Here is a 27,192-nt window from a genome sequence, read left to right on the forward strand (position 1 = left end):
TTTTTTCGTTTAGAACTTTTTATAACACTAGACGGAAAAAAACGACACTTAATTGAAAAACATAATTGTTTTTTTTTACTTTTCTAAAACTGTGGTCGGAATAAACTGTGATACTTGCACATTAACCGGCTATTCTTGTTTTTTATGAAAAGTGCTCGCCATACAAGTCTCATGGGAGTATTATGACAAGCATTCTTTTCAAAAATCATCATTTTCATCATTTTTGGAACTTATATGAAAATTGTATGACAAGAATTTTTCCATACATTTGATGTATGAAATTGTATGATAATCATTTTCGGCGTATGGAGGTCAAACCGGGGACTTAGAAGCTTCGATATTTTCAGCGTGGTGCAATTCTTGCCTCCGACCACTTCCTATCTTTCAATAGAGCGAATCAGACCCCCACACGCCGGCAACTACACCTGTGTGGCTTCCAACCAAGTCGCTTCTGTTTCTTACACTGCAGCACTCAAAGTGAGCGTGCCTCCATACTTCACCGAGGAACCCAGAGATAGATCCTTGTTGCTCGGATCCGATGTTGAGATCCCTTGTGCGGTGTGGGGTACTCCTGCGCCCAATGTCACGTGGGAGTTTGCGGCTTATGGTAGGTGTCAATTTAATCAACCAAACCTTGGTGCTTGGGCAAAGTACAATTTTGGAAATTAAAATCGAGATATTGCGAAAACATGAATCTTTTTCTGAGGTTAAACAGTGTTTTGCAAAAAATTTGCTGTTGTCAATGTATCCGCAATTTTTTGTTTAAGCTATTATGATTGTTATTATTATTAACCTATTATTGCGAAAACTGTGTAGATTTTGCTTTATATAGACATTGTTCAGGTTTTTTGCCTGAAAAAATAGTGAGTACGCTTAGTTTTTTTTGTTCTACCCTGAGTTTTGAAAAATTTTGAGTGTAGACACAAATGATAAAACTTCGGGTTGTTAGGAAATCATTTTTTAGAAGGTGATTTGTTGGCCGACCAACTGTCAAACAGCAACTCCAAACCTAGATCGCTTAACTTCATGCCGCTTTCGGCGCTACCGAATGACCAAATCGGACGACTGAAGATTTCGAAGCGCAACGGATCACTGATGGTTCGCAACGTGTCTTTAACAATGCCTCGAAACCTGTTGTGTCGGGCATCTAATGGGATTGGCCGTGAAGCTGCAAAGAGTATCCAAATAAATTTAAATGGTTAGCTTCAGTTTTTCTTTTGATTTTTTGTTCATCATTTTTGAACTCCTAAAACCTTTATATTAGTTTTTTAAAATAAATCAAATGGAATAACTCAATAATAAGTTAACTTGAGTTTCAGAAAAAATTCATTGGCCCCTCGCTTGCAAAATTTTTGTTCTTTGAAACATGAAACTTCTTTATTTTATAGGAATATTTTTCAATATTCTTTATTTTTTAAGAAAGTGTTTCAATATTTGTAATTAGAATCGTTTTCAACATCCCGATTTATGGAATCTGATAGATGAACTCATCTTGTTTTTTTTTCAGTTCCGCCCTTTTTCTCCAAGCCGAGCGTGAACAAATCCTCTCTGATTGGACAACGAGACGAGTTGTCTTGTTTCGCGCTGGGCAATAAGCCAATGAGGGTTGATTGGTGGAGAAATGGGGAGAGGGTCTCCGAGTTGAGGAGTGGGGGCAAATATCAGACTCAGATGGTACAGATGAGGAATGGCACCATATCTGTAATTGAGGTAACATCCGGGTATTCTCAAAATAGATGTAGATTTATTTTTCAGTTATTGAATTATTCGAGTTTTTATTTTCATTTTTCACAAAAATGAAATTTTCCTTTTTCAGCAGTTTTCAAAATAAAGGTTTAATTAATTTTCGGGAATTTGGTTTTTCACAATAATGAAATTGTACTTTTTCAGCAGTTAACTCTATCAGTAGTTTCACACTGCGACGTCAATCTTACATTTTTTTATCAATGTTTCATTGGAGTTGATACAAAAAATAATATCTGCATCGATAGAAACTGGTTAAAAATGTGAGTCGTTGTTTTTGCTGATTTTATATGAGCAAAAGGTCAGAAGCAATCGCTCAAGGTTTCACATGAAGTCTGTTTTAGATTGATGGCGCTGATCGCGAGGACTCGGCTAATTATACTTGTGTCGCCAGCAATGCATATGGTTCATCCTCACGCAGTATCCTATTCAAGACTTTAGGTTGGTGTGAATACAGCTATATAACTGAATCTTCTGCATCAAAATTTAAAAAATTCGGTTTATTTTGGGAACCCAAGAGGGCGCTTTGCTCCTTTAGCTTAATGATAACAAGTCATGCTTCAAACAAATCACGATATCCGCAATTCTGTACATTTGCAAAAACTAGACTTTTTCCCCGTGAAAAATTTTGTTCAGACAATTTCCGGACTCGCCTCTTGGGCTCCTTTTAAGTCCCCTCCGTTAGAAATGCTGCAACAGGCCTCTTTTGAGCATGCTAGCATTTTAAATATCCGTTTTACTTACAATAGCGGCGCGTAGTATCATATTACCGCGTACACGTTTTCCAACCTGAGTCGCAGATAACTGCGCGCATTTATTTGGCGACATTTTGCATTTTTATACCTGGTTTACTTTTGCTGCATTTAGCTATTTGCTTTGTATCTGGACTATCAGTAGCACCAGGTTATGCTCATAATGAACATCTATTATCAAAATGTTTAGGATTTGGTTTTTATGATCAATTTTTGAGACGCTTATGAAATACTTTTTTCCATTTTTTGGTTTTTCTAGAGAACTACTAGGACAAATATAAGAATCGAGGTTCAGTCGAAGAAACTTGATCTCAGCATCTTCCTTGTTCTGCGACCTGTTTCTTTTTAAATAAAAATTTTGATTTAGCTCAAAAACTACACTGCTTTATCGATTAGATTAAAAGTCCAATAGAAACAAACACCCGCTTGTATTTTTTTCTGTTACGTTCTTACTTGAGCAAAGTCCTTGCTATAAAACATAGGTAAGACTTAATAAAAGCCCATTTTTGATTTTTTTTAAACGTATTGATTGTCTTAAAAACTACGGTGCCAAACCTGAGATTAATGGTTCACTAAAAAAAACAAGATTCATGGGCATCCCCTGCATCAGCGATTTTTTCGCTTTGGATAAGGAATCTGCTATGGAGAAGTTTGACCTTTTGGCCCATTTGTGGGCTTTGTTCAAAAATGATTTTGGAAATTCTAGAACAAACAAAATAATCAAACAGATATTTTTTAAATCTTCCCTGTTAAAGTATGTACTCCTTATTTTTGATATAAAACAGCTATGAACATAGTAAATGTCTACTTTTCGCCTTTTCGACACAATTTTAAAACTACTTTTTACCTTTTGCAACTTTTTTTGAAAAATAATTATCAATTAGGTACCCAGCTGGGCGTCTAATGTTTAACGATCGTTAAGCGGCCAAGGCGCAGATGCAAGGACCTGTGGTATTTCATCTCGAAGTCAAGGGTTCGGTTCCTGCACATAACCGACATTTTTTAAGTTTACTCTTTCTTTTTTTCCAGTTTTTGACGCTTATGACGCTAATGATTTTTATGTTTTGTTTTATTGTGCTGCAAAAAACAGCTTCACCTTTGTGCCAAAATTTGCATTTTATATTGAAGCGTCTTAGTAGTTTCATTTTGGGTCGTTTGATGAGCGAAACAAGTTTGCTCCTGTGTTTTTTTTGAGGGGAGGGAACTTAATATATTTTTAAATAGATTCTAATTATTTTTGATTTGTTTGGCTTAAAGGGTTTCTTCTCATGTACTTTCGTCTTTGTTACCGCTTGATAAGTTTTTTGCGATGCTGATTTCACACTATATTGTCTAGGCTTGTTTTTTTTTTACAAAAAAGCCCTATTCTTTTTGATAGATCTAAGTTTTCGAAATTTTCGATTTTGCGGCTTTTTTGTATTTTATTGCAAGTGATGTGTAAAAAAATAAGTTCTAATAATTGGTTCGATGTGATCTGTCTAACGTGTTTTTTTTTCAAAAATATAATTTATTTAAAAATTGTTTCAGAGTTGCCGGATGCGCCCAGCGATGCCAGAGTGGTGGGCGTGAATAGCACATCAGCTGAACTGGAGTGGAATCTGGGCTTCAACGGGAACTCGCCCCTGGACCATGTTCTAGTGACTTATATGATACCAGCAGAAGAGTCGGGTAAATTGAAGATGAACATTTCGTTTCTGGTTGCAGAAACTATATAAATATATTCGTTTTCATAATGAGAACAGACTCGATTACAGTTTACGCAACTTGTAATAATTAAACAAATCTTATCTTGGAAGAGTACCAAAAAGGCCAGTTAGCAGTCTATCGAACGGTGTCTCAACTTAGCTAATCAATCAAAATTAAACTTTTTCATTTTAACTTTCATTATTTTTTTCTACAAATTTTTCAAAAGTACATCAGCTTGTCGACATGTGATTCCAGAAAAGATTATATCCCAGATTTTTTCCAGCTAAATCAGCTAGATTTTTGAAAACAGAGCTTTGAATTGCTATATAGAAATAGCCGGTGTCTGTGGCCTTTTTTGTATTCATCCTCATCTTTTATTTTGATTGTTGATATTGGAGGTTCAATATAGTTCATAAATTTTGAAAAATCATTATCTGAGTTTGCTGCATTTAAAAGTTGCAGCTGAAAACTTTTTTCAAAATTTCAGTTAAAAACGTCTTTTTTACTGAAAACGTCTTTTAAAATGAAAACAGTCGTTCGAAAATTGCCGAGTAAATTTTTTTTTCAGGATCGTTTACGAAAACAGACAATCAAAATTTTACCTCCGAAAACAACAACAACAACTCATTCCAGCTCAAACTACACTCGACCAGCTCAAGAGTAAGATTGACTAACTTGCATCCAGCGCAACATTACAGGGTCCAAATATCCTCCGTCAATTCTCTGGGCTCATCTAAAAACAACCCAGAAGTGTCTCTGTTTACCAGTGAAGCAGGTTAGTTGGATATGTTTAATAAATTTACCCGCTACTCTAAGGTGCCTGCAAGAAAATCCCCCCATCCTAATATGTGAGAACTTCGAGTGGGGGTTAGGCCTTCGAAACTTACTGGACTTTCTATATAAACTCTATTCTTGTTTTAGATGCCAAAAACTAATCATAAAATAACGCTCTTCTTGTAAAAACAACTTTTTAAAAGTGTATTCTTTGATTTTAATGGCGTTTTAATTGTGACTTTTTCACGCGTTTTTGACAACAGAAACTGCGCGAACTTTGTCTCAACCTTTCAAGATTGTCAGCTGTGATGCGACTTTTTAAATTACATTTTTATGTTTGCAGTCTAGTCTCTCTTGAAACTATATGTACCATGGCATGACTGGCTTCTGAATTGTGTTTGTCGGCCGAGATAATAACTAATTATAATTTAATGTTAAGAAAGCACTGTGTTGACTAATTTTCAACTGTTGTACTTGTAGTACCATTGTGTGTTTCCAGCCATGCTTGAAAATTGGCGGCTCTAAACTCTTTTTCTTGTCACAACTTGAAAACTCTCTGAAAATTAATTTTTTGTATTTACTCAAGTATTAGTTCACATGAAATGGTAATAACATCGAAATTTAAAATTTTTTCATAAAATTATATATTGCTATTTATTCTGGTCCATTAATTGACAGCTTATTGAAAATTTAATAATTGAACTACTGTTTTTATAAACTTGTTATTATTTTTAGCTCCCAAGGGACCACCTTTGAATTTGAGATTGAGTGCGCTGTCAACTGACTCCATTTTGATCTCCTGGAAGGTAAAGAAAAATTCTCTAATTGATTTTGATTTGATGATCAAGTAACTTTAGAACCTTATTAAGAGCTGATTTAAGGGATGGCGCTGATCCTTCCCCTCAGAGATTTGACCCCTTGGTCACTCAATGACCCAAAGGGTTTTCCCTTTGGTTTTGTTTTAGAACATCTATATCAGCCGAAATTTCGGCCGTTTGAAAAATTTGGTCAATTTGATCGACTTTAAATTTTGGTCGACAAAATTTTCGAACAGTTTTTTGAACGAGGAAATCCTAGAACCGCCCCTGATTTGCTGGCAACCGTTTCTAAGTCTTAATTTGGGATTTTGCTATATTAAACGAGTCGGTTGAGTAGTCTTCCCAATTTGTTGAGTTGTTGGATATTTCTGAAATTTGACTTTTCATGCTCAAGTTTTGCTGTTTTCCGCAAAAAAATTCTTTTAAAACAAAACTTACTCGGCAATGAATTGCTACTTATTTCATTTGCTTAGTCCTAAAATTTGAAAAACTCTGAGAATCGACATAGAAAAGTGGTTTTGGATAATACCAGATGAGAGCGAAAACATAAGCTTTAAATCCTTTCCAGAATTCAGATTTTTTTAAATCCAATTTAAGCTTCATTTCTTCTCCTACAAATTTGGTAGAGATTTATGCTGATCTGAAAGTAATCATTTCAAGTTCCAAAAAAATTTGGCGTCAATTCGACATCTTAAATTTTTTATTACTACTTTCTAGGAAGCATTTAATTTGCATCTAGCTCTCACGACTTTTTTGTTATTCACTTGACATTTACAACTCAATCCAATTTTATAAATCCTATCGATTTCGGGAGACTTACAGCAGCTGATCTCTCTTAACAGTCAGAAGAATAAAGACTCCTTAATTCAATTTGGGGGACTAAAATAGGGAAGGGGCGTATGTTCCTTCTTGAGTTTAATTTATAATTCAGCTCGATATACCATAAGAGAACAATAAAATTTAGTCTGGTTGGTTTGTAAAAGCTTCAAAAATATATTTTCAGCAACCTGCGAAAAACAAAAGAAACGGTGTAATCACAGAGTATGACATTGTTTATTACAACATCGTGGATCAAAACAACCAGAAAATTGTAAACATACCGGCAAGAGGACAGAATTTCAAAGCTCTGTCGGGAAATTTTGACCAGGAATACGAGTTGACAAATCTGAGTCTGTTCACAACTTACGACTTGAAAATCCGAGCTAGAACGTCGGCTGGTTCGGGTCCGTTTTCGCCACCTGCAATGATCACGACACTGGAAGGTGTGCCAGACGAGGCCCCTAGAAACCTGGAAGTGATTCCCTCGTGGGAGAGGAATATTCTGGTGAAATTTGACCCTATACCTGAAGAGAACGTGAACGGGCGGTTGCTAGGGTACAAAGTAAAGTACTTCAAAAACGAAGGTCAGTTGATTTGAATTCAACTCAAAGAGTAGAATTAAAAAGTAAAACAAGGATAGCCGGTTACTGTGCAAGCAAGTATCACAGAATGTTCCGGAGATAGTTCAAAAAATACATAGTTTTTCAAATTAATTTCGTTTTTTTCCGGAGTGGTGTGATAAAAGTAGCTGAACAAAAGTAGCAGCCATTTTTTTTCAGGTTTTGCAGTTTTTTGAATTTTTGAAAAATTTGATTCCAAAAAGTGCTAAAATACTCAAATTAAATTCACGTTACTCAAGTAAAACTAAGTTTTTACATTTTAAATTAAGCTATTGTAAGCTTTTAAGCAATTAAAATAAGAATGCTCGCTCGCTGTTTTCGCTCGAATTAAGACGAAAAAGTAAAAACTTCAAAACAGTTTCTCTCGACCCCGGGAATTTTTTTGAATTTTTTTAGTGTGGTTCGAATCACAATTAAAAGGGCTCCAATATGATATATCACTCAACTTAGTCTGATGATTATTTGTGACACCTGATTTTGCGTAGTAAACTAAAAAAAAACTAAAACAGTACCAAATACAATGTTTCTCTCGAGTTTCAATGGCCGGAACAATTAAGGTACCTTGTAAAGAACACCGCCCCTTCTCCAAAATACAAACTCAACGTTTAACGTAAGGGATTGCTGTACCTCGCAATTAATGGGTGTCGGGTAGTAAGAAAATCACAACAAAAAAAATTGATCAGATGAGAAAACAATTTTTTTGATTTCAGCATATTTCAAACCTAACTAAAAATCTAATTTAACCCAGAATGGTCAATGTTTTTTGAAACATTGTTTTTCCACTTGTCAAGTTCAATATTAGTTGAAACCTGTTAAATTTATAGTCAATTGATGACCTCATTATACTAAATTCAATCATTCTGAAACAACAAATGGGCAGCAATAGCGATGCACACCTGTTATTGTTCGAACCATTTGAAAAACGTGGCAAACTTTGTATTCGGAGGGTCTTTTAGTTTTTTTTGTTCCAACCATTTGAAAAAAGGGGAATAAATTCGTAATTCAGAAATGTTTCAGTTTTGTTTGTGTTTTTTTTCTTGTACAATCAGCTACCACAAATAATCAATAGGGAGAGTTAAGTGTTATATCATATTACAAACATTTCAGTCGTAATTCGATCGACTTTTGAAAATTTCCAAAAACTTCCAGTGTCGAGAAAAACCAGTTTGAATTTAATTTTTTGATTTTTCATCCTAGTTCGAGCAAACAGAGCAAGCAAGCAGACTTATAACAGCTTAGTTATGCCTAATTTTAGCCCTAAAAATTGAGATTTAAGCAAAAAAAAAAAACGAATTTTTGGAGATTCTCAGCTCTATTTTAAGAACCAAAAACTCACACAAATTCAAGCATTTTGTGCAAAAAAAATTTGAAAAAAAATTGAATTTGAAAATGTTTGTTCTAATCATTTTTCTACAAAAATTTTTGTCCACTTTGCCGAATATGCCTAAATTATGTTATATTTCTACGTCAAATCCTTTTATTAGACCACACAGAAAAAACTACATTAATTTGAAAAAAGATTATTATTTTTGAAAGACTGCGATCGAAACATTTTTTGCTACTTCCACAATAACCGGCTATTCTTGTTGTTCCGACCATTGAAAATGGGGAGGAATTTTGTATTCGGGTGTGTTTTAGTTTTTTACCACGAAACATCATGAACCACACATAATTATTGGACTGGACTGAGTGATATATCATTTAAAAGGCAAATCAGTCGTGATACAAACCGATTAAAAACATTTTTTAAAATAGTTTTGAGAAAAACCGAACTGAAATTTTTGATGTTTGGTCTATTTTTGAGACTAAAGCGATCGAGTAAGATTTGTTGTTTGTAAAAATTAGAAATTAAGTTTAAAAATAAATTGATTTTAATAGGAGGAAGCTTCATTTAATACTTTTCCGGCAAAAAAAAATAATAATTTTTAAAAATATTTAAATTTTGTAGTGCAAAATTTTTTTAAAAAATTGAAAATTTTTTCATTTTTTGTATTGATTTTTTGCAGACCCATAGATTCGTTTATGCCTAATTCACTATTTTTCTACGCAATTTTTTTCTGAAAATGTGTTAGAAACATTCTCTACTTATTGCACAGCAACCGGCTATCCTTGTTTCTTTTTCTTTTTTTGTTCTTCACGCAAAATCAGGTACCACAAATAATCATCGGAATGAGTCGAGTGATATATCATATTAAAGCGCTTTAAGTCATGATTCGTACGATCATAAAAATTTTCCAAAAATACTTTTCAGTGTCGAGAAAAACAGGGGTAAATTTGTTTATTTTTAGTCTTATTAAGCATGCGAACATGCTTTTTTATGCTTAATTTAGGCCGTTTACAATAGCTTATTTATGCTTAATTTTAATTTTACTCGAGTATAATTAGTTTTTGTAGCTTTATCAACGCCATTTTGACAATGAAAAACGGCTTTTTCCATTTTACCTCCCCACATTTGAATTTAAGTTTGAAAAACTTACTTTACATTAGTCAAAATGTTATGAAAATTTGCATGGCGAACAAACAAACTATTGTGAACACATTTTTGTTCATAATTTTCCCCTGAAAAGATTACATTATTCGATGTTTCGAACTGCAGACACGATAGATTACAACTTTTGATCATGTTTGACTGTTTTTTTCCAGAGCCGAATGCAGTGACTTTCTACCCCTCCCTGGACAGACTGATTCTTTTGAGTCACGTGGACCCCTACAGCAACTACACTATTGCAGTGTGTGGGTACACACACGCGGGGGATGGCATTTATTCTACTCCTGTTGTCATTGAAACATTACAAGCACGTAAGCAACACATAATTAGGCAGTGTTCAAGTGTAAATTATAAAAAATATATACAAATATAAACTAAAGTTATAAAAAAAATTTTAAAAAAAATCAAAATCAGTCATATACATCAGATTAGATAGATCAAGCTGTTAAGCCAATAAGTTATAACTTGTAGCTACCCTCTGTGAACTTTTTTTCCTCTAAAGTTCAGCAATGGCAAAGGGGTCAATATAAAATCTAGATTGGAGAACTTCACAACCAAATAAAAATCATTTTCTGTTAATGTAATTGTATATAGCGCACAAAAACGCTCATTTTTATTTCAAAGGTGGATTTAAGTTCTAAGATTTCCCAAGGGAAAATATTTACCGTTGACTCAGTTTTTCAAAAACTTCAAGAAAAAATTGATATAAAATCATTCATTTTTTGGTTTCTTGGGGTTCATGGACGGTTTCCAAATTGTTTGTTGGATATCGGTCTTGATTTTTTGCAAATAATTTCGCCATTTTGTTTTCATGTCAAAATTTTGTCAGTCAAATTTCTAGTTGACTCCAAGTAAAGCGTATTAAAACGTTACGAGTCAGAACTTCTTCGTACTGAAAATAATCTACTCCTTTCTTTATTTTCAGCGCCTAGTGCTCCCGAGAAGAGCAAAGTGGTGGTGAAGTCCCCAAGGGAGGTGATGGTGTCGTGGCTCCCCCCTCTCTATCACAGGGGGGTACTAAAGGCGTACAAAGTGTGCTTCGAAAAACAGACCATTGTATCGGTGAGTCATTGGAAATTTGCCAAAGGGGAGATTCGTTATTCGGAACAAAATTCTTCCACGTCTAACAGTTGAATTACTTCATTACAGGGGTGACCATTCGTTACTAGGTACCATAGGGGTACCATACTTAAAGAGATCCGGAAATTTAATTTATACGCATCTTTGTAAGAGCTGTAAAAACTGTTCTGCATGTTCAATTTTTTGGTTAAATATATTATTTTAATCGTTTGATAACTTAGAGAGCGATTTTAAATTATGATTTTTATTCGGCTAAAAATGCGTTTGGTTCATCCATTTTTCAATATTGTACCCAAAGCAGAAAGTTGTGAGAAAAAATTTTGTCATCAAATTGCCGAGGATTTCTATTTTTTCATTGCAAAACAACATCGTTTTCCATTATCTTAGAAAAGTTAGATCCGCCTTTCCTACCAATGGATATTTTATGTTGTCATTTGATGATAATGACATAAAACCGATCACTCTGAAAGAAACGCATCGCATTGGGCGGATTTTCAAAAAATTTTCGAATATTTTGTCGACCTTTTTCAAAGTCGATCATCAAATTCAGTGGCGGATTTAGGGGGGGGGGGGGGGGGGGGAGGACCAATTAAATGGGGGGGGGGCGGACGCCCCCTCCCTCAGGGATTGGACCCACTGCCGACCCAAAGGGTCCCCCCTTTGGTACTTTTTAAGAAATCCATTTTTGCCGACCGACCCTAAAGTTTTTCTAAGGCGCCTTCGGCGCCAATATATACTAACTTTGAGGGATAGCGCGCGCCAAAAAACGCGTTTTTTTTGTCAAAATTTTCCAAAAAGTGCCCAAAAACGGCTTTTTTGACTGTTTTTTCAAAAAGGCTTAAAACAGTGCTTTGGGAGAGCTCGAAAAATCAATTTGGTCGACCTAAAAAAAAAAAGGTCGTCAAAATTTTGGAAAATTTTTCCAAAATCCGCCCCCCCTCGAGAAAATCCTAGATCCGCCCCTGATCAAATTGATTGTCCAAGCTCTTCTTAATCTTTATAAAAAACCCCATTTTGACCAAATTTTCTGCGCCGCAGGCAATTGTTTTTTTTAAAAAAACAGGCTAAAAAGCGTTGCATTTTTTGGCAGTTTTTGGAAAAATTTTATCACCAAATTTTAGGTCTGTCACCTGAAATCGGGTGGCTTAAAATAGTACCAATAGGGTACTCTTTGAGTCTTCAGGCAATCGAATCCCTGTAAAGCCCTCCCCCCTCTAAATTGCTAGTGTAGCGTTGTGAGATTTTATGTTTATGTTTTTCAGCGCGTGGGTGCAAAGTGCAAAGAGATGACGTCTAACTTCAGCCATTACGTGGAGGAGAACATAGAGGCGGGAGAGACATACAGTGCGTGGGTTGTGGCCGTGAACAAGGCGGGTGAGGGTGACTCATCCGAAACCCACCAAGTCACAGTGTCCGCATCTTCTACAGGTTTGCACACCAACAAGTCACTTCGTCGCCGTTGGTGTAATATTGACTACATTGAAAAAACTAATTTTGCCCTCACACTCGTCGATTCTCACAATCCATAGAAGAATTTTGTGAGAAAATTGGAAAATTGCCTCGGAACTTCTCTCTCCCCGCCGAAACACAATTGTTGAACTCTTAATTGAACTTGAAGCATTTTTTTTGTTCCCAGTACCGCCTAAATAAACATTTTAAAGTTTCCTAGCCATCCTAGTTTCCTAGTTTCCTCTAAACATCCTAAATTGAAGCTGGTTAAAAGTGCCTGGAAGGGAAGAGGAGGAGGGAGGAAGTAAGATCCTTTCAAGCTAAATTAAGAGGTTCATTCAAGAAAATTTTGTAGTTTATTCACAAAAAAAAATTAAAACCATAATTTAGAACTTTCTAGCATGTGATCTTAATTGTTGCCAGTGCCTCCTCAGATCTACTCGTTCTCGCGCAGTCTCACTGCAGTCTGGAAGTCGGACTTGATCCTGGACTGTCTGTTCGTGGGAAGCCCCACCCCCTCCCTCACGTGGTACAGAAACGGAGTCGAGTACGCACAATTTCACTTCTGTCCTCTTATATTTTATCATGCTTCAAACTAGTCATGCAAAACTTTTAATTTTTATATAAGTGATTTTCTTGATAATTTTTAGATTTTGATATATTTTATTAAAAAATTGCCAAATGATGTTTTTGTGAAAAAAATCCTTATTTTTAGTTACATTTGTGTAATGACCTCACTTGGAAATAAGTTGTTATGATTATTACTATAACATAATGAATCGTGTGAACTTTTGGGAATTTTTTTTCAACGACTCTCTAGGTCTTCGAAGCCACTCGGCGTGTACACTGATGGCAAATTGGAGGACAAATATCTGCAGTTGAGGAACAACTCCCTCCTCATTTCCTCAGCCGAAGAGAGGGACTCCGGAAAATACACCTGTGCAGTTGCTAACAAGGACCAATCAGACTCTATTAATTATACCGTTACTGTTTTGGGTAAGTTTTTTTTGTTTATTCCATTAATTGCCTCGCGTTATTATAAATTTTTAATAATGGTTGATTTTGAGCGTTTTTATATACATTTTTGAATCTTTTCTATTAAATAAGGAAAACAACGAAGACGTAACCAAATCGTGAAAATATCGTTGTAAAAAAATTTCATGGATGTCAGTGAATTTTCAAAGTTTTTACTTAATGGCCCTCTTAATTAAATGTGGTGTGGGAGAAAAAGAGCTGACCCATTTTTTGTTAATGAGAAATTTGCGGAATTCTGTTTTCTGCGATCAATAAAACTAAACACATTCAAATAGTCTTCTTTTTTGGCGAAAGTTTTTGCACATTCCAGTGGAAGTTTCAATTGTTTTTAAATTGTGAACAAATTTCAATTATTCACAAGTTTTGAAAATTAACATTTCAGATCAATGGAGGAGTTGTAAGTAGACGTTTTTCAATAATCACTGGTGTTTGGTTTTTAAAGCTTCCAACAAATTTATTGCCATTATGTGACGAGCACTGAACGCTGGTTTGACTCGGGCAATTTCATTCTTCCAACTTGAATGCCAATTTTTGCAAATATTATTTGTCTGTATATTGTAGGGTCTATTGTAAAATTTCCGATCTTCATCTTTTTATCCAAAATTTTTAAAAATAAATTACAAAACTGCATTTTTTGGCTAAAATTGGCCAGGATCTGTATATCGCTGGGTCTAGCAAAACGCTTCCAATGATTGACAACTAAATTGAGAGGTAAAATCTTAAGGCGAAAGTTTTTCCCGCAGAGCTTTGAAAACTGGTTGAAAATTTTGGTAAATCGCATGGGGTCTATTCTCATGCGCGGAGGACCAAATGGGCGAAAAAACTCGTGGGCGAAGAAGCGAAAACAAAATTAGCCGAAAGTCAATTTTTTTAAAAAGAAGCAATTGCCATTCAATTAAAATTAATTAAATGAAGCAATATTTTGTTTCTTTCATAACAAAACCCTGGAAATATAAAATTTGTTCCAATTCGGCGGCGGTCAATGACAATTTGAAAATTTTGCATATTTCTGCCGTTTTTATATTCGGCCAATATCAATATTCAGTCCCTGGAAATGTTTACTTTCTTTCCAAATTTTAGATTAGTGAAATCTGATTGGCTGGTTTTTATTTTCGCGCATTCGGTCCTTCGCGTATGAGGGATTCCACCAAATCGCATGAAAATTTGAAATAATAATGACCATATTGAATTAAAAATGGTAAGGCAGTACTGTCAGCAGGTATGAAGCGTTAAAAGATTTAAAAGCTTAAACAGAAGGAATTTACGGTTTCATTTCAATTTTTTCCGACGCTGCCCAAATTCGTTTAATTTTGAATTTTAAATTTTTTGAGGTAGTACCATCAAACATATCAATTTCACGCAATAAATTGTTTTTGATTTTCTGATACAATGGTGGCAAAAACTGAGAATTTTGGTTATCATAAATTTGTCTTTTGCTTAAATTATTCAGGCTTGTTATACAATTTTTTTGCAAAAAGACAAAATATCGATCTCGGAATTTTTGCTTATAAATTCAAGATTCAGTTCATGCGGATGATTTTTGTTGTATGGCAGTTGTGAAAATTGCGGAATATAGGTGAAAATTTCAACTTTGCTGTTTTCTGCAGAAGTAACCCTTAAAATATTAAGTTTTTTCAATTTCCCTTCAGCCTGGCTATATGCTTGAAACTCGATTGTCTGCTTAAACCTTAATTCGCAAATGTACGATTGTACGAATTGTATGTGATTTTGAGATGTTTGCAATTTTTATATTGATTTTTGTTCCGACTTTCGATACGAAGGTAACGGAATATTTGTGCTCGGGTGGGTTTTTTTCTTCAGACAAATTTCGACTTTTTAACTAGCCATTTTGACGGAATTTTTTCATATCATTCAAAAAGTATTGTTGTACTGAGCTCAAATTTGAAAAGATATTTCACCTGTGATCATTTTTTGTGAAGTTACGGGGGTTTAAAGATTGCCATTTTGGTCAATTTGGGACAATTAACGCGCGATATATTTTGCGCTATTGTCGCGTAAGTGGAGAGTTAATCCGTCTTAGGAATCGTTCCAAATTGGTTAAAAGAAGCTTATTTGCCATAATTTGTTTGTTACGAGGAGCGAAAACTATCCTTTTGTGTTTAATATGGCGTGTGGGGGGATGATTTTCATAAAACATGTTAAATTTTAGAAAAAAAAATTTTTCATTTATTTTATTTCATTGAATTTTTTAATCTTATTACTGCTCCATAAACCTTAAAGGGCAGTCGAAGCATTGAGGGCTTCGCCCTGATACGAGCAGTCTTGTTCAAGTCTCAATTCTAATTGGCCAATATCAACTTCCAGCCATTTGATTTCTCCATCATAAAAATTTCCATCCAGTTTTTTTCCAAACAAACCGCTTTTTACAAGCAACAATAACTTATCAGGGATCACAGCTAAGTCTTAAAACTCTTTATTTTCAAATTGATTCATAGCACAAGTAAAACCATTTTTTCCCAGCCTTAGTTATTTCAACTCTGATTTTTTCTGAGCTACTTAAATAAGCTCTGTTATATCCGCTTTAATAAAATGCATTTATTTCTGCCTGTTATTTCATTACTCAAGACCAAGTCTGTCTGAAATGTCATACACTGGGGTTTCAGTGGCGTAGTGATAATGTGTTTGTCGGTGATGCCTTAAGTATTTGGGTCAATCACGTGCTGTCGCAAATTTTTAAAGCTAGCAAACCACAAAATTGGAGCTGAAAATGCGCATTAATCAACAAATCATGTTACTTTCAAAGCTGCAATTTCAGGAACTGTGAACACGCTTGAGTTTTTTAAACTATATCTAGCGTAAATATTTAAAATTTCTTTTCGAAAGTTGGAGAAAATCGAAACTACGCGACTCGAAGTACAAAATAAATCGAGATTCCATCCACCTATTAAAAAAACAACTCTAGATTTAATCCAAAAAAAGCACCGCTAAAATCAATCTCAGTTTGTTAACTCTGATGAAGAGAAACTTGGTTAAAAATTTAATAATTGGCAAATACTTTTAAAGCTGCTATTTATGTCTGGTCGGAGTTTTCCAATTCGCGTTGACCTCTATTCTAGAAAATGGTAGCCTAAAAATTTCAATTACGGAGCTTTTAAAAAATGGTAAGCATTCAATTTCATTCTTTCAAAATTGTATGAATAGCAATGTTTTCAACAAGAGCAGTTTCTTTTACACTATCAAAATTTAGGATAATAGATGTAAAATTGAATTGAAGCTGGGACTTTCCATTTAAGGGTTTTAAAATTGGTTTTGTAATCATTTTCAAAATATCTATCTAAAAAACATCTAATTTTAGCTACTTTGCAGTTATTTTCTGGAAAAAATTTCAGTGTAATTATTCAAGATATTAGCTTATAGTTCCAGGTAAGTTTTTGAACATTGGAAAAAGTTAATAAATCATTAGCCTTAATTTTGACTAGCACTCCTGAATCGTTCCAGGCGTTGTTTGAAATTTGGACTGCTCGTGTATTAGAACAGAGCCCTTAATATCCCAAATGCACTTTAAGGACAGCTAAAAGGTTTTTGGTTGAAACAAACAAAAAGAAAACAAGACTGCTCGTATCAAGGCGAAGCCCTGAATGTTCCGACTGCCTTTTAAGGTTTATGGAGCAATAATAACATTAAAAAATTCAATGAAATAAAACAAAATGAAAAATAAGTTTTTCTAAAATTTGAAATTTTTTTATAAAAATCATCCCCCCACACGCCATAAAAAGTACAAAAGGATAGATTTCGCGCCTTGTAACAAACCAATTATGGCAAATAGGCTTCTTTTAACCAATTTGGAACGATTTCTAAGATGGATTAACTCTCCACTTACGCGTTAATAACGCGAAATATATTGCGCGTTAATTGTCCCAAATTGGCCAAAATGGAAATCTTTAAACCCCCGTAACTTTACGAAAAACGATCACAGGTGAAATATCTTTTCAAATTTGAGCTCAGGACAACAATACCTTTCGAATAATATTTTAAAAAATCCGTCAAAAATGGCTAGTTAAAAAGTCGAAATTTGTCTGAAGAAAAAAAAACCACCCCGAGCACAAATATTCCGTTACTTTCGTATCGAAAGTCGGAACAACAAGTTTCTTAGCGTCTTTTATAATAATAGGACCAAATTACTCGCCTTAAATCAATTTGGAACGATTTGATCCGCCGCTTAGGCGTGTTATAAGAACACAAAATGTTTTGTGAGAATTGTCCCAAGTTGGCCAAATTAGTAATTTCCAAAACCCCATAACTTTATAAAAAATGATCACAGGTGAAATTTTGAGAGCAAACAAACCAACCAAAGTATGAGTCAACCGAAATTCGCGATTGGCTTATGAGTGAATTTTCATAACTTTCGTACTGTTACATAGTTATATTATATAAATTACGTAATTTCGGCTGGTTGATACTTCGGCTGGTTTTTATACGTCCGAAATTTTATTTAAATATGAGCTCCGCTTAACAATATTTTGCGAATGACATAAAAAAAGTTTTCACAAATGCTTAGTTGAATAGTCAAAAGTTGATTGAATAAAAAATATTATAAATATTCCGCCACTTTCTTTGAAAGTCGGAACAAAAAGGAACGAGTTTTTGATAAAAATTTTGAAAAATTGTATAGGAGGTAATTGTAATTGAAAAAATAGTAATTGAAAAGTTTTGGAGTGAGGTCATTTGACGGATAATTCATGCTTTTATGTATAATTCATGTGTTCTAGCGCCTCCGAAAACACCCCAAACAACTGTTGGCTATAGACTAAACACGAGCTTAGAACTTCGATGGTCGCAAGAAAACGAGATCAAAAGCTTCGTCTCCAAGTACACAGTCCATTTTCGGCCTAAAGTTTCATCGGCCAAGTTGGACATCGGAGAGAACCCATGGAAAAATGTCTCGATTGACGCAGACAGGATGAAAATCAACGAAAATGATGAGAAATTTAGTGGTTCTTATGTAATCGAAGGTTTAGAGTGCGGCAAAACGTATGAGGCGTTTGTGACTTCTGAAAATGCAGTTGGGAAAAGCGAAATGGGAAACATTCTGTCTTTCAAAACACTCGGATCCAGTTAGTTGCTTAAAATGTCATTTTTGCGCTGCAATTTTAAAAAAAAAACTCAAAACAAAACAATTAAAAAGCCATTTTTAAGAAATTTCAGATATCCTCCAAAAAGCATGTCATTTCAATTTTAAAAACTTGTTGCAAAAAACTTAAAAATGCATGTCTTTTTCACTTATTTTTAAAAAACAATTAATTGAAAGGAGGACAAGAGATCATGTTTTGGCAAGTTTTTTGTTCCCTGGAAAAAAATGTCCACTGAGTCATTGTTGAATTTAAAAAGAGATTCAGTTTTATGGTCAGGCATATTACTCATTGAAAATATGTAACACACATAGTGTTCTATTTAAAAACCTAAAAAATCGATCAACAATAAAGCTAGTTTGCTTTGTTGTATTTATTGGTCAGAAAAAATTTAGTTTCAGATGAAGCATTATCTAAAAGCTCAACATATTTGTTGTAAGTGTAAACATTTTTTATTCTTGCAATTTTTGTGTATTTTCATCTTTTCCAGCTCCCCTCAATCCGGACTTGAAGTCACTAGTAGAGGAGATATCATCGACCAGTGCTCTCTTGAATCTGTCCACCATACAACACAACGGCTGTTTCCTCAACAACGTCATCATTCAAGTCCACGTTAGTTCAAAGCATTGTCCAATCCGCCACTTTTTTGCTTAATTATACAACAAAATTCAATAAAAGTTTAAATTTGATTGTTTTAATTTAGCATTTCTTAAAGGACATTTCGATTATCTCAAGTTTCAAATCTTTTCTTGAGAGTTATTCGACCTTAGCCATCAGCGGCGATATTTTTGAAAAAATTCTGACTTAAAATACATTTTTTTCACGAATTGTTATAAACTATTGAACTTAATTTCGTCAGTAGCATCAATTCTTTGAACCAATCCTGAAAAAGTTCTCCAAATTATACAAAATTAGACAGTTATAATGCTCTTCAAAATTTGAACGAGACACTATATTACCTGAACTTAAACCTTAATCGAGTTATCAAACGAAATTTATCTGTAAAATTTGTCAAAAAGCTTATCTTAAATCAATTTTAAAATTATATTACGTACTGCAACCATCTGTCGCGTGTTTACATTTTAATGCCTAGAATAAAATAAATAAATCATAAAGCGTTTAAGTAACAAAATAACAACAACAAAAGAAACCGACTTATACTCGATAGGTAAGAAATAATTTCATCAAAGAATTCGACATTACATTTTTCTGTTCTTTTTTTCCAAAACATCTCTTCGTATATATACATACTCACGAATAAACTACAACATACAGTTTTATACGGAACTTATAAAATATACCCTTCAGTTTATAATATGTTCCCCTCAAGTTTCATAAATTTGAATATTTTTAATTGATTATTATCTACATCATTATAATGTTCCGACCATTTAAAATGGGAAGGAACTTAGTTTTCGGGTGTTTTTTAATTTTTTTTCTGAACAAAATCAGGTACATAAAGTGAAATGGGTGGAGTGATATATCACATTAAAGCCCGTTCCGCAGTGATTTGACTCAAAAAATTTTAAAAACAGTAACCCAATTTCGAGAAAACCGTGTTTGAATTTTTGCGTCTTTGTCTAATTTCGAGCGGGTAAAGCGATCGAGTAGGTCTTATTTCAGGTTTTCGTCTTCCACGCAAAATTAGACTCCACAAATAATCACCGGTATAGTTCAAGTGTTTTTAAAACCCTTTTAGCCGTGACACTAAAAATATTAGAAAAAAATTTGAAACGTTTTCTCAGTGTTGAGAAAAATTGAAACGAAAATTTGCTCGTATAGCGAGCGAGAAATGTAATTGAATGTAGTCTAAATTGATTTTAAAGTTACTTTACTTGCTAACATTTCTCATTTTTGCAGTTTTTTGCTCACGTCAGTCAGCATTTACTAAAAACTAACAGTAAATTGAACAAAAAATTTAAAAAGAAAAGAAAAAAAATCGAAATAATTTGTTTTTTTTTTGTCTTTTTATTTCAAACTGTTAACATTGCTGATAAATGTGGCAGAAGAACCTTCTGTGCAACTTGCACAGCAATCTGCTTTTCTAGTTAAGTCAACTGTTTAAAATACTTTAATTATTTTCTTAATATTTGGTTATAATGTTAAATTATCAGGAGATAGGCTCACGGAAAATGGATTCATCCAAATCTGGCGGCAGTTCTTCAGTCACGAAGAAATACAAAGTATCTGGCAACAGAGTCAACTTCGTCTTGGTTGAATTGGAGCCGGCCACTTACTACGACTTGAAACTTATCGCAAACAACAGCGCTGGTTCTTCCCAGACTAAATACACGTTCGCGACACATACCATCACTGGGGGTAGGTCATTTTTACAATTAACTATTTTTGTTTTTATTTTGATAGTAGCTAATTTTTGGGGGTTCTTTTTTTTTAAATTGTTCTAATTGGGTCGAAAACTTTGGTTTAAGCAGAACCTTGAAATGAACAAATGAGATTTTTTCAACAATTTAAAATGAGGTTAGAAAAGAAAAAATGAAATCCATTTAGCGAAAAGTTTAATTTTTAATTCCCAGGAAATTAAACAAGTAGACTGGTTAAATTTGAGTATTTAGGTTTTATAAATTCTACTCCCAAATAACGGACAAAAAGTTTGTGGTAAAAAAAATTGTGTTTTGTGAATTTAAACTACCGGGTTTTTAATGTAAAATAAAACTGGCATTCGTCATCATCATATTGTAGTTTCTTTTTCTTGGCTTCGTTTATTTAGCGTCGAGAAGACCTTATTTACTCATATTTTCGATAAATGAATTTAGTTTGCTTAGAACCTCTTCCTGATCAGTTTCTTCCGGAGGGTGCTTCCCAGTACGACTCCCCCTTCACGAATCAGACTCTGGTCGGCATATTTGGAGGGGTGGGGTTGGGAGCTGTGCTCTTTCTCTGCCTCATCCTTCTCTGTATTCTGAAGGGAATAAAGAACCAACGCAAACAAAGTGAGAACTAAGTGGTGTCCGGAAAATAAGACGGCAGCTCTTAAGACGACAACCGTTTTAAATAGGATTTTAAGACAACTTCACATGTCTTAAACGAATGATAGCTTGAATTCATTTAGACATTGTTATTGCAAAACGAAATGATTTACAAATATATGGCTGCTAGTAAATATCATGAGTTAATATGCTAGCGTCAATAAGATTTGGATTGCACTTTCAATCGGTGTTTTAGGATACCACGGAGGTTACGACACCAGAAAACGGAGCAAAACGAGCCACGTTCCCGACTTCCCTCCCGAAATGCTACACACCCTTAGCTCCGACCGTGGAACTCTTGTTCACATGGGCTCAATATTCCCCCACGACCCAGCCAGGACAAATAACCCTGCAAATCTAGGCTCTATGAATTTCGGTCGCACGAATTCGTACCTGCAAGAATTGGCCAATGGCAATGCAAATGGAAGGGCAAACAAATCGGGATCTAAAAATAGTCTCCTTGCTTTTGCTTTGACTCAAAATAGAAACCCAAGGCCGATCGATCAAAACGGGCAGTTCATTGGTCTTCATTCAACTCAGCCGAGTAAGTTTTGTTTTAAAAGAATTTTTGATGCGGAAAACAGCAAAATTTAAGCATGAAAAGTCAAATTTCAGAAGATACTGAACCGACTCGTTTAATATAGCAAAAACCAAATTAAGACTTAGAAATGCTTGCCTGCAAATCAGAGGCGGATCTAGGAGTTTCTTGAGGGACAGATTTTCAACAAACTTTCGAACATTTTGTCGATCTTTTTCTGAGGTCGACCAAATTGATTTTCCGAGCTCTCCCAAAAAGCACTAAAAAGACCCTGTTCTGGCCAAAAATTGAGCACCGCAGGCAAATTTTTGAAAAAGGAGGCCAAAAAGGTGTTCTTAGATTTGGCAGGTCAAAAGCGCAGTTTTGACCGAAAAATCACATTTTTTCGGTGCGCGCTTCCCCCTCCAAAGGAGTATATATTAGCGCCAAACGCGCCTTTAAAAAAATTTTTGGGCCAAAAATGGAGGTCTTCAAAAGTACTAAAATGGGGACGTTGGGTAGTCAGGAGGTTGAATCTCTGATGAAGAGGGAGTGGGTCCGCCAAAGCGCCCCCCCCCCCTTAATCCGCTACTGCTGCAAATTCCATGGTGATTTTTAAAAATGTTTTGAAGTTTTTCTTATAAGAAACCAGTGCCACATTTCTTTGCTTTTTCAACTATTTTTGATGAAAATTTGTTTTTTTTTTCAGATCTGAGCTTGTTACGTGATGCACCAGATGCGCCTATTCCCCTGCCCGAGCCAGCGAACCCAATGTTTCTCTCACATGGAAATCTGGCACTCAGTCTTGGAATAGGAGGAGGGGCTTCTGGGGTTCCGCGAGGAAGCATTCGCACCATCCATTCCCAGGCGAATAGCGCCTCGAATTTGAACTTTGGTTACCCAAGTCAACCGAATCCGAACTCAATTTACAATACTTACAATTCTTCGCCATTCGCGAGCAACCAAGATCCGAGAGGCCCGAACGGCCCGAACGGCCCGAACGGCCCGAACGGCCCGAACGGCGGTGGGTTGTCGTCGTCGCTTTTGCAGACGTTCGCTGTGGAGCGAGGCGACGACTCGGGAATCGACGAAGACGAAGGACAGAGTCCCGAACCCGACATCAACACGAGTCGTAATGGGTCGACGTCGGGTGGGGGTTCAAGAAATGGCAATAATAGTCGGTCGGGCTCGTTCGCCCAGAAGTCGCCTTCGGGTGGAACTGGAGTCCCTATGATTCCTGGGTTGTCCAACTCGCAACCGAGACTGGCATTTAACACACAGCCTAATGTAGATGCAACACGAGCGACCTTGCTTAAAGAAGAGCTGAAGAAACATATGTGTAAGTTCAATGACCTTTACTTATCTATAGTTGAATCAAAGTCAAAAAGTCAAACCAGACTTACATGAACACGAAAGAAAAGACAAAATAAATGAAGTTACTTCATTCCAAATTACATATTTTTGTGAATGCAAATGATAATTTATATTTGAAATATAGTTAGAATCCAATCCTAATTTGTTTTTTTTTCTGCTATATGTTTAAGCACAGTTAGAGCTCAATCTTATTTTGGATTTTTTTCTTGCAGGGATGACGGAAGCAGCGATGATGCCGATGCCCCCACCCACTCACATTCCATTGGGTGGAGGACAACCATCACATCTCAACTCCTCGACCAGTTTCCACGGGGGAGACCAGCAGCAGTCCCGTCTCAGTTTCCCCGTCCCCCACAGTCCTGGAGGGTCGCAGTCTTCCTTTTCCATCAACCGGCCCAATTCTTTCATAGCTTCTACTCCCACACCTGCTGGGATGACTAGGTCGCAGTCTACGGCCGGATCACAGGGTTAGTTTTCATTTTGTTCAGAGAAGCTATGGTGCAGTGGCCTAGGTTTCCGCCTATCGGCTCTTTTCCAGTTCCCCTCTTTGAATTTCAATTTTGAAAAGTCTATTTAACGTTGTCATAAAGCAATGAAATTTTGCGTGGTGAACAAATCGACAATTCTGAACAGATTTGTTCTTCATACTTTACAGCGTAACATCACGCATTTAGCCGTAATAATACGTAAAACAAACATAATACTCGGTATTTTGAAAGGGGGGACTGGAAAAGACCCCGCCTATCAGTCGAAAGGTCAAGGGTTCAAGTCTCATCATGATCCCTGCTCGTTGCTTGAGGATAAGGCAACAAATCAGCCCAAAATGCCCAAAAAATGCTTTCATGTAATTCCTAATTGTCTGAACTTAACTACTCTTCAATATTACACATTCCTCGACTAATTGGTTTGACTTGATTTCCAAAAATTGTTAGTTTGAAGTTATTTCCACAATGTCACTGGAATTATGTCTTTTAGGCAATGTCACTGGACCTCCGCCGGTGCCTCCGCGGGATTCGAACCTCAATCTGGAGTCTCAATCACAGCTTCCCCCTGCAGTACATAGAAACAATAGCACAAGTGGAGTTCCGAGGTCAGTTTTGATCATTTCAAGTTCTCATCCTTGTTTGAAGTTGTTTTAAAATTGTTTGAAAACTTTCGAGAAAATCCTGGATCCGCCTTGGTCACTAACTAAAAAAATAATTATATTTTTTGCAGCGTCCCCAACTTTTCCGCCAGTTTCCGACCGATTGGCGGGGAGACAGTTCCCAGAACAATGGCATCCAACCTACCTCAAAGAATCACCCCTAATCCCACCCTACAATCCCAACGACCACCAAACGCAGACCCCCCTGCAAACTTCAAAAACAGTCCACTTCTCAGAAACGATTCTACAAGCAGTAATAAATCGCTACCAGGGTTATACATGCAAAGGCAACAACAAATGGCAAACGGATTTCAACATGGTCGCAACGGATCAGGAATGCCGACCCCTCCCCCGCCTATAAACGGGACTCTGAACTCCAACGGGTCAACAGGAGGGTCAATGCACTTCAATCCAGCTTCACTGATGAGATCGAACAGACCCGTCAGGTAAACTATTTCAGTTTTTGAAATCCAACTCTCAGTCAAGAAAAAAGCACCAGCACCATAACTTTAACTTTAAAGCAAGGAATCAGTATAAAGATGTTCAATCATTTTGTAAAAAAAATCAGCTATTTCCGATTATACCATCCATATCAGTCTAGTCAGGGGCGGATTTAGGGTTCGCCCTTCCCCCCTCAGGAATCTTTTCACCTGACCGCCTATAGTGTCTACCCTTCCGTACTACTTTACATCCGGGCTGACCGACCCCAAAATTTTCTAAAGGCGCCAACTTGTAAGGGTGCTCCTAAAAAAAGCAATTTTGTGGCCAAAACTTTCCAAAAAGTACCCAACAATGGTCTTTTTGTCCTTTTTTTCAAAATTTTGCCCTAACATAAAAATTATCTATCATTGAGCGCATAATGGGGATAAGCCAATTAATTTTTTTTTAAAATTATGCATATCTCTATGACAAGCAATAAACAAGGAATTTTTTGACAAAAAAAAACATTTGTTTTTCCATAGACTCAAGTAAAATGTCCAAAAACATTATTTCCGGATTTTTTTGATAACAAACCAAATCAACCCAGATTTGTCGGATAATTATAGACAGCTACAAAAAATGGCTCGGACAACATTATAATTAAAAGCGGTGTCTGGCATTTTGCTTAAGAAGAGCTCTGCCTGCAAAAAAATTCAATTTAGTGGAAATTTCGATTTTGTCATTAATTTTTAACTTTCAATTTGATGAAACACTGTCTAAGTTAGTAGACGAAGCATAGTTTTTTAAAATTTCTGTAGACAGGGGCTTGTTTGTTTGAAAGTACGGAGATCTCTAATCACGCAAACTGTCCACCCTTTGGTACAATTTTACAACATACATTTTTGATCGGCCATCCATGAAGCTTTTTAAAGACGCCTTGGATGCCAATCTACGCCAAAATTCAGAAGCATGCGCTGGAAAAACGCATTTTTAATCAAAACTTTCCAAAAAATTACATAAAAACTTTGTCGACCGAAAAAAAACAACATAGCCAAAAACTGAAATCTATTTTTCAAATGTTTCAGAAATAATTTTACACAATTTGAAATTTTGTTTTTAGTTTCGCAGTTCCAACTGTTGATCAGTCGCAGATATTTGTACCAAACTACAACGCCAACCAACAACACTCTCTTTTTCCACAGGGTAACCAATCCAACGCTTAAATGGAGAAATGTAAACACATAGAAAAATACTGATGACAGTAATCTATTTGCACTAATTTTTGTGATGTCATTGTTGCTTAATGTTTCCTTATTCTGGTATATTATTGATTTAATACATCATTTTACTCAATATAATGAATAAATGTACAAACTCGATATTTTCTTAGTGCAGCCGGGTAAAAAATGTCAATTCGAAAGACCTAATTGGAAAAAAACTATCGACCGAATTGAAAAATACTGTATAGAATTACTGATTATATAAAACATTTTGATCGGTATCAGTGGTTGCTTATGGAAAATGAAAGGCATTGAAACTCTTAGCTGAAAAAAAAACACACATTTTAAAACATTTTTTGGTTACCTTGGTCAGAAAAACGCAACCATTTTAATCAATTCTTCTGAACTCGGATAGAGTTTTTAGAATTTGTTTCGTTAATTTTGGTCATAATCTAAAAAACTTAATTATGAGACCATGCTGATTTTTTTTGAAGACTTTCAATAAATTGGTAATTTTTTGATGTTTTTTTCTGTCTAAGCATCATTCTTTGAAACCATTTGTTTACATTTTGATTCTTTTAAGGGTTTATTAAACTGATCCTGAATGTTAATTGTTTTCGAACAAGCTGCTGAGCTTAAGTCAATCGCCCGAAACAATTTCGAAAAAAAGCTTGAACTGACCGAGAAAGCCCAAAATAAAATTTTATAAAATGTGAGACTGAAAGTATAATGATATAATGAAAGAAACTGAAACAAATGCAATAACGTTTTTGGCAGCATTGCAAAACTCTGCGGCTTTACAACAAAAAGCAACAAATGTAGAAAAAATGGCTACAAAAGATACCTCACAACGTTCTCGCTAAACAAAAAAGTAATATCAAATTATCCCATGTACGGAAAAAAACCTAAAAACACGTACTATAACATTTAAAGCAGATGTTTTATTGCATTTGCACAAATTTAAATTGAGTTTTTTGTTCTAAATTTGTATTGAACTAGCACAAATAATTTTAAAATGAGAAATTCTGCATTGAATGAGTAAATACTAAAGTCCAGGAAGAGTCTTAAATCAATTTTTTACTGAAAAAAAACCTCGCAACAAAATGGCCTGTTTTTATATCTTCTTGGCGTCTATGAATTTCAACATAAGCGTATGACAAAACTATAACAAACTGG

The 27,192-nt window shown here is 35.2% G+C and overlaps 1 protein-coding gene across 1 annotated transcript in view; it reads left to right on the plus strand.

The window, feature by feature from the left end:
* Positions 1-26,160, plus strand: part of LOC134854834 (cell adhesion molecule Dscam1-like) — a 43,358-nt gene extending 17,198 nt beyond the window's left edge. The window contains exons 13-36 of the mRNA XM_063871193.1: positions 348-607; positions 965-1,198; positions 1,508-1,710; positions 2,088-2,184; positions 4,023-4,163; positions 4,750-4,956; positions 5,691-5,761; positions 6,777-7,176; positions 9,856-10,011; positions 10,626-10,762; positions 12,043-12,208; positions 12,653-12,776; positions 13,050-13,225; positions 13,647-13,661; positions 17,995-18,339; positions 18,845-18,966; positions 20,469-20,673; positions 21,138-21,305; positions 21,538-21,885; positions 22,568-23,197; positions 23,445-23,699; positions 24,208-24,322; positions 24,448-24,822; positions 25,917-26,160. Of these exons, the coding sequence (XP_063727263.1) occupies positions 348-607; positions 965-1,198; positions 1,508-1,710; positions 2,088-2,184; positions 4,023-4,163; positions 4,750-4,956; positions 5,691-5,761; positions 6,777-7,176; positions 9,856-10,011; positions 10,626-10,762; positions 12,043-12,208; positions 12,653-12,776; positions 13,050-13,225; positions 13,647-13,661; positions 17,995-18,339; positions 18,845-18,966; positions 20,469-20,673; positions 21,138-21,305; positions 21,538-21,885; positions 22,568-23,197; positions 23,445-23,699; positions 24,208-24,322; positions 24,448-24,822; positions 25,917-26,019 (5,053 nt within the window). The 3' untranslated portion in view covers positions 26,020-26,160. The remainder of the gene's footprint in view (positions 1-347; positions 608-964; positions 1,199-1,507; positions 1,711-2,087; positions 2,185-4,022; positions 4,164-4,749; positions 4,957-5,690; positions 5,762-6,776; positions 7,177-9,855; positions 10,012-10,625; positions 10,763-12,042; positions 12,209-12,652; positions 12,777-13,049; positions 13,226-13,646; positions 13,662-17,994; positions 18,340-18,844; positions 18,967-20,468; positions 20,674-21,137; positions 21,306-21,537; positions 21,886-22,567; positions 23,198-23,444; positions 23,700-24,207; positions 24,323-24,447; positions 24,823-25,916) is intronic.
* Positions 26,161-27,192: the final 1,032 nt, after the last annotated feature.

The sequence above is a fragment of the Symsagittifera roscoffensis genome, chromosome 9 (genome assembly GCF_963678635.1).
Source record: "Symsagittifera roscoffensis chromosome 9, txSymRosc1.1, whole genome shotgun sequence".
Classification (NCBI taxonomy): Eukaryota; Metazoa; Xenacoelomorpha; order Acoela; family Convolutidae; genus Symsagittifera; species Symsagittifera roscoffensis.